This window comes from Aythya ferina (genome assembly GCF_964211825.1).
Source record: "Aythya ferina genome assembly, chromosome: 1".
Classification (NCBI taxonomy): Eukaryota; Metazoa; Chordata; class Aves; order Anseriformes; family Anatidae; genus Aythya; species Aythya ferina.
The window spans coordinates 124,533,642-124,540,402 of NC_140296.1; the positions used below are offsets into that span (position 1 = coordinate 124,533,642).

The 6,761-nt window shown below is 51.5% G+C and overlaps 1 protein-coding gene across 1 annotated transcript; it reads right to left on the minus strand.

The window, feature by feature from the left end:
- Nucleotides 1–1,339: 1,339 nt before the first annotated feature.
- NOP2 (NOP2 nucleolar protein) lies at nt 1,340–6,745 on the minus strand. Its single transcript, XM_084501595.1, has 16 exons — nt 6,604–6,745; nt 6,479–6,524; nt 6,324–6,400; nt 5,677–5,948; nt 5,327–5,370; nt 5,004–5,158; nt 4,010–4,209; nt 3,819–3,908; nt 3,650–3,737; nt 3,416–3,556; nt 3,088–3,227; nt 2,732–2,821; nt 2,303–2,425; nt 2,132–2,229; nt 1,926–2,056; nt 1,340–1,812 (listed from the first exon to the last, which is right to left on the minus strand). Exons 1-16 carry the CDS (start codon nt 6,704–6,706, stop codon nt 1,559–1,561), a joined length of 2,052 nt encoding a protein of 683 aa, XP_084357721.1. The 5' UTR covers nt 6,707–6,745; the 3' UTR covers nt 1,340–1,558.
- Between the last annotated feature and the right edge of the window lie 16 nt (nt 6,746–6,761).

The window sequence follows — 6,761 nt, forward strand, 5'->3', positions numbered from 1 at the left end:
AGCTGTGCTATCTTCATGTTAGGCTATTTGTATCAATTTTCTCTGCAAGCACGCGCATTTGAGAAATGCTAGCAAACTTCAAGCTGAACTAACCAAACAATAGGATAAGAGATCTGAGAGCCAGACAGTGGACAGACCACAAGTCTGCAGACCAGCAACCAGAGATCCACAAAGCGTGCATTCAGAAGGTCCACTGACACACTCAAAGTTTGATAGGCCTGCAATTAAGAACAGGACTGGGCCATTTTTTCCATTTCTTCTTTTGAGTGTTGTGTTTCTCAGCACCCTTCATAGCCCATTTCTCCTGTTTCTGCTAATGCATGCGGTTGGTTTTATCTGTCATTTGTGTGTGCACACGTATTTCTGGAGTTCATGCTGTCTCACTACTTGATGAACCTGGAAAAGACTGGGAGCAAAGTAATTCCCCAGATCCTCACTGTACCTCACTATGTTCAGCTGTCCTTAAAACCAGACACAAAACACTGTAATAGCACGTCAAGTTCTCCCATGAACAGCTCCAAAACATGGGTGGAACACACACTGGAAAGCATTCTTAGCAGAGAGCTTACTTATAAATTTTATCTAGAAAAACATCTATTCACTGGAAAGCAGAACCAAAGGTGAGAATGCCAATTCACACTGACAAGGAAAGGAACCTAGGCTGCCATGTAAATAGAAACAGCCCAGGCCATTGCTTGTTACATCTTGAGAAAAACCTACTACATCTGGGTGAGCAAAAAGGCAAAAAGAACAGCACTGCACAGCACCAGGACCAGCAGCAATGCCATTTGCAGCCTGGAAGGCCACCCAGGAGATGGCTGGGGACAGACTGACAGAGTTCTGGGATTGCCCAGAGACGCTGTGGAATCTCCCTCCTTGGGGATCTCCAAAAGCCTCCTGGACATGGTCCTGGGCAACCTGCTCTGGGTGGCCCCATGTGAGCAGCAGGTTGGAGCAGATGGCCTTGGGAGGCCCCTTCCAACCCTGACCGTTCTGTGAGGAGCACCAGGAAGAACTGGGGACAAGCACAAGAGTGAAGTGGACCAGCAGACAGTGATGACATGGAGCTGGGGACCAGCACAGGAGCACTGACCTAGGAGCTCCAGTCCTGCCCTAAGCACCCTGCTGACAGGGTGAGGTTTCAACATACACCTCATTGAGGCAGCTACGATTTCACTGTTGCCCCCAAACATCCATGGCGCAGTGACAACAGCAGTAAGAACAGACACCGAAAATACCAGGGCATCGGATGGAAGCGGAAGGAGATCTCCTTCTGTTGCAAAGGAGAAAGGGGACACGACAGAGTTCTCTGTTCAATGCTCGAGGGAAAAGGACAAGATTTGAGCAAGAGTATAAAACTTTTAATGGGTCAGTGTGTCAGTCCTTGATGCAGAGGAGAGAAAGGAGTGAAGGGGGTTGTTATGGCTGTCCTGGGCACTCAGCACTGCGGTGAGTATCTGCACAGAGCAGGAAAAGCAACGTGGTGTACACGCAGCCAGGACAGCCCGCTGACCTCTGCTCCCTACAGAGGGATACAACACCTGAAGAGCAGTTCCTCTCACTGTCCGTTCTGTTTCACCTTGTGCTTCTTCCTTGCAGAGACTTGAGCGTGTGGCTTCTGGAAAGAACGCGGGACAGCCTTCAAGGGTCTCCTCTGCCCCTGCAAAGAACGTCTCTTCTTCAAAGCAGGCTTGGTTTTTTTCTGTTCCTGGGCAATTTGTGTGTCCTCAAGTTTCTTCTTTTTTGGCTGAGGCTCCACGACAGCCTCAGGGCCAGCAGACGGACTTGCTGCTTCCACAGTGGGTTCTTCATCTGCAACAAGAGAGAGAAGTGCTGCAGGAAGAACCCACGTGGTTTCTGCGTGGCAAGCAGCCCATGAGAGCAGGCCCAGGCAGCTCAGCAGAGCTCCAGTAGTACCAGGTTACCTTTTTGTGCCTTGGGAATGGCGTTAGAGAACTTCTTGAATTTGGCAATGAAGAACCCATCCATGTTGTGTGTGTGGGGATAGAAACGCCGTGTATGCTTGAGGGAGGGGTGGAAACGCCGGTCCTTGAACCTGGAGGAGGAAAAGGGATGAGAAATGACAGAATGCCCCTGGTGAACCCTGGTCAGCTGGTGAACTGGCACGCACCTGGTGAAACCTTCCTTGCCAAAGTCCAGTCCCGTGGCCACCAAACGGACATTGCGTTTCTTCAGGGCATAATCCACCACCCACTCGTTTTCCTCCACCTGCCAGAGATTAAATGTTAGGACCCGAGGCCTGCCAGCCCCCGAGGAGATGACCAGGACAGCGTGGACTTACTGTGATGGAGCAGGTGCAGTACACAACGTAGCCCCCTGTCTCTGAGGCAGCATTGACCGAATCTATAGCGCTGAGAAGCAGCTCCTTCTGCAGGTGAGCGCAGCGCAGGATGTCTTTCTCATCCTGAAAGGGAAAGACAGGTTAGGACGCCGGAGGTACAAGGAAGCACCCCCAGGCTTCTGAAACTACTGTGGATGGAGGGGTGGCAGGAGAGCAAGGCACAAGATATAAGAGATTCTGTGGTCTTCTGCAGAACTAATCTCAAAAAAAAAAAAAAAAACTAGCTCCAGTGCAACAGGCAGAGTAGAAAAAAGCAGGAAAAATGAGTTTCCCTACTGTAGAGATCTCCCAAGAAACCAGATGTCCTAAAGTCCTCCCTCTCAGGACGCACACCTGATCCCTCATCCAGCATCCCCACTGGGCACTCACCTTATTGGTTTTGACAGCAGGATCCTTGGAAATGACGCCTGTTCCGCTACAAGGAGCATCAAGCAAGACACGGTCAAACCCTCCAAGTACCTGCAGGCAGACATACATTTAGAGTTATGCTCATTGGTAGGGACTGAGAACAAGACTGAGACTAGAAATGGAACCAGGTGACTGGGAAAGCAGGAAAGAGCTCTCCATCCTTCCCATCTCCTTTCATGTTTCCACATGAAGCAACAAGCACACTCCCCTGAAGCTCTGCTTATCCTTCTGTGAGAAACAACTTCACAGAACAAAGCGTTGCTGAAGGGACAGCACAACTGCACAGGAAGAACACCCCAGAGCAAGCAGGAACATACCTTGGGGAACTGCCGTCCGTCACAGTTGCTCACCACAGCATTGGTGACCCCCAGACGATGCAAGTTCCCCACCACGCTACGCAGCCGCTCAGCATTGCTGTCATTGGCCAAGATCATCCCTGTGTTCTTCATGAGCTGAGCTGCCGGAGGGCAAAACACATCAGCAAAGGGCTGAAAACCTCCCGAACTTTTGCCCATGCACAGCCACCCCCCTTCTTTCCCTGAATTCAGTCCCATTCTGTTTCCACTTTCTGCACACACTAGTGGAAATGCATCACTTTGCAGAGCATCCCTCCCAGGCCTGCCAAGAAAGGCTCTCGGGTGGTACCTATGTAGCTGGTCTTGCCTCCCGGGGCACAGCACATATCCAGGATGCGTTCGTTCTCCTGCGGAGCCAGAGCCATGACGGGGAGAAGACTGGAAGCTCCCTGCAGCATGTAGTGCCCAGCCAGATACTCAGGGGTGGCACCTGGGCAGGGAAGGCGGAACAAAAGACAGCTTGTGAAATAAAGAGAGCCAAGAGTGGGTCAGCTCAGCCCTGTGACAGGAAGGGGGATCTCACCGATGGGCACGGAGGAGTCATAAATAACAAGTCCGGTTTTTGACCACTTTCCCAAGGGGTCAAGATTCACGCCACGGTTGATGAGAGCCTGCAAGACAACGAGACGGGGCTGAGGCACAACCCTGTGCGACAGGCAGCGCAGGCAACAGCCACTGGTTTCTGCTCTCACCTGTGCCAGGTCCCGTCGCCGCGTCTTGAGGGTGTTGGTACGAATGGTGACGGGACGGGGAACCTCGTTGGCTTCCAGAAAGTTTATCAGCTGGACAAAAGAAAGCAAAAGAAATGACGTAAAAATGATGAGCTAGGGAGGCTGCCACGTCCTCACCTGTCAGCCAAGGTGCAACCTAGGGAGGAATCTACCTCAGGGAGTGGGAAGATGTCCATGAGCTTCTTGAGCAAGAAGTCGCTGTAGGAGTAGTAGGCAGCCATGTCCCGGCGCAGTAAGGCGAGGTACTCCTGCCGCGTGCGCCCTTCCTCCCGCTTCACCCTGAAGTCCTGCAGCACCTCCATGTTGCCCTTGATGCGCTGGTGAATGATGTGCAGGTCCAGTGGCTCGTTAGGTAGAAGGACCATTAAGGGATGACAACCCACCAATAAACTTGCACATTAAGTTTGTTTCAGGCTCAATCACTCATGCGGGAGTCTTGAATCGTCACAACACCAGCACCAGAAAGGCCTTGTTGGAGCACGCACATCTACGGAACTCAGCGTTTAAGCTTCCCACAGAGTTCACCAGAAAGGGGGATTCAAAGGACAGAGCTGTACAGGGAAGTCCACAAGGCAGAAATTGTGAGACTCTTGAAAGAATATGGTTTAGTTTAAATAAACAGGGAAAAAAATGGGAAAAAGGTCCTCCAATGCTGAAAACTTTATCTGCATCAGAAAGGAGATCAGATGTTCCCCAAAGACAACTATGGCGAACAAAAGAGAAAGAGAAGAAGCAAGATTAAATTGCACAGGGAAAGCCAGGAAATGAAAATCACCAAAGCCCTAGAGCAAGCACTTTGTATGCTGGAATCGCTACTGCCAGGGGCTCTATGACTGGGTTAGACAAACACCTGCTCGGAAATCAGGGTAGAAGGGAATGACGCTATGTGACAGATCCATATGCATTTAGGACTAGAAAGAAGGAAGATTGGGGCAGGCTCTCAGCCCGTTACAGGGCATAACGTATTTCCTAGCTATACTATAGTACAGCACTATACAGTAACTGCTAAGGCAGCTCATCTAAAAATGCCTCATCAGGCATCTTGCTAAACAATACACGTGATAAAGCTGAAAGCTCTTCAGCTGTGCCCAGGCTCCGTACTGCTGCATGCATATGGCTTATAGATGTCACGCAAATAAAGGATATTCTCTTTCTCAATCTGCTCGTTAGTTGGCAATTTGAACTCTTCATCTACATCCAGGTTGAGCTGCAGATCTTTGCTCTCTTCTTCCTTCTGTCCTGTCTTGTGCATGCTTGTCTCCTCCTCCTCCTCTTCACTGTCATCTTCACTGAGGCCTCCCCTAGGTGTAAAGAAAAGAATGGACGCTTTATACAAAACAATTCGTTGCACAGGCTCTTCACAATCATCACCTCTTGGATGTCAGAGAGGACAGAAAAGAATGAGCAACTCAGGCTCCTCACTGAACCACGGAAGACTCTGCTGTCTTGCGACGTTCTCGAATCCTTACCTGTCAGACTTCTGCTTCAGGGCAGCTTTTTCAATAGGCAGCAGCTAAACAGAGAGACAAGAGGTTAACGAAACAGTATTGATGAATACCCCTTAACTCCTTGCCACCTGTGACATTTATCTATCTGCTGTGCTTAAAATGGACAACAAAAAAGACGTTGAATGTTGTGCAGGCATCAGCTGCTAAACTTGAAATTGCTCTCGTGAGGCAAAAAAGGACAAAGCTCTCCATCACCTCATTGTCCATCCCTCCCAGTAATGTCAGCCTTTTCCCCTAAGCCTACTGGGCCTTTACAGCCAGAAAAGTCAAGTATTTCTTGCAAAATTAAATTAAATGCAAAAAGTTCTTACCTCTTCCTCCTCAGATGATGAGGCGCCATAATCATCCACCATCTCCTCTCCGCTCTCATCCTCGTCCTCCTCCTCCTCCATCTCCCAGCTGCCCTCTTCCACCTCCCCATCGCTGGATAACTCCACATTGTTTCCTTTAGACGAGTTCTTTTTGGCTTTGGCTGGGGTCAGCCATTTCGCATTGCCGTCACTGAAGCCAGACTTGCGCTGCGGGGCTTGTCCTGCTGCCCTTTTGGGTTGCGTCTCCTTCTGAGGGGACACCTGCTCTTTAGCTACAGGTAGAACAGGCAGTTAGAAGCTAGGTGTTGTTAACAAAAGCAACTGCCCTGTGTTTTTCACTGGGTGTGCACAACGGACCTGAGCTGCCTATCAATGAGAGGGGTCTGCTTGCCCTCCACGTCAATTTTGGCAGTCAAAAAACAAAAGAGGTGTTCTTAACCCTCCACAAAGCAGCTTTACAAAGGGTTATGTAGGCTACCACGTTAAAATATGGTTGTAAAATCCTGATGGTGTTTATGCAGGGAGTTCAGAAGCGGCTTGACAGCACAGAAGAGAGGCCCTTTGCTGTTTTATTCCTTAGTGGATGTGCCCCTACCTGGTGCAGCAGGTCCCAGAAGCGAGCCCAAAGGCATCCCCAGAGCACTCACCTGCCGGCTGCCGCCCTCCTCCCGTTGCCTTCCTCCCCGCCGGGCCGCTGGCCGCTCCCAGTCGCCTCTTGGCAGCCCTGCAGCGGAGGGAACGCGCCGTGAGGCCCAAGGAGAGCAGCACCGGGACGGGGCCCGGACCCCGGGACCCCCCTCACCTCCTCCGCGCGTGGCTGGACAACTTCCTCCTGCCGCTCTCCTCCTCTGCGGGAAGAGAACAAGCGGCGGTCAGGCGGCACCACCCGCACCGCACCGGGAATATTTCGGCTTTATTTCGACTTACCGTGGGGCAAGAAGCGGGCCAGCTCCACCTCGGCCCCCCGCTGCTTGCGGGCCTTGCGCCCGGGGCCGCGCTTCTCCCTCAGCGGGTCGAGCTTCCGCCCCATGGCGCCGCCGCCACACGTGGAGGCCGTTAACGGCCGCGCGCACGCGCAGCCCCCT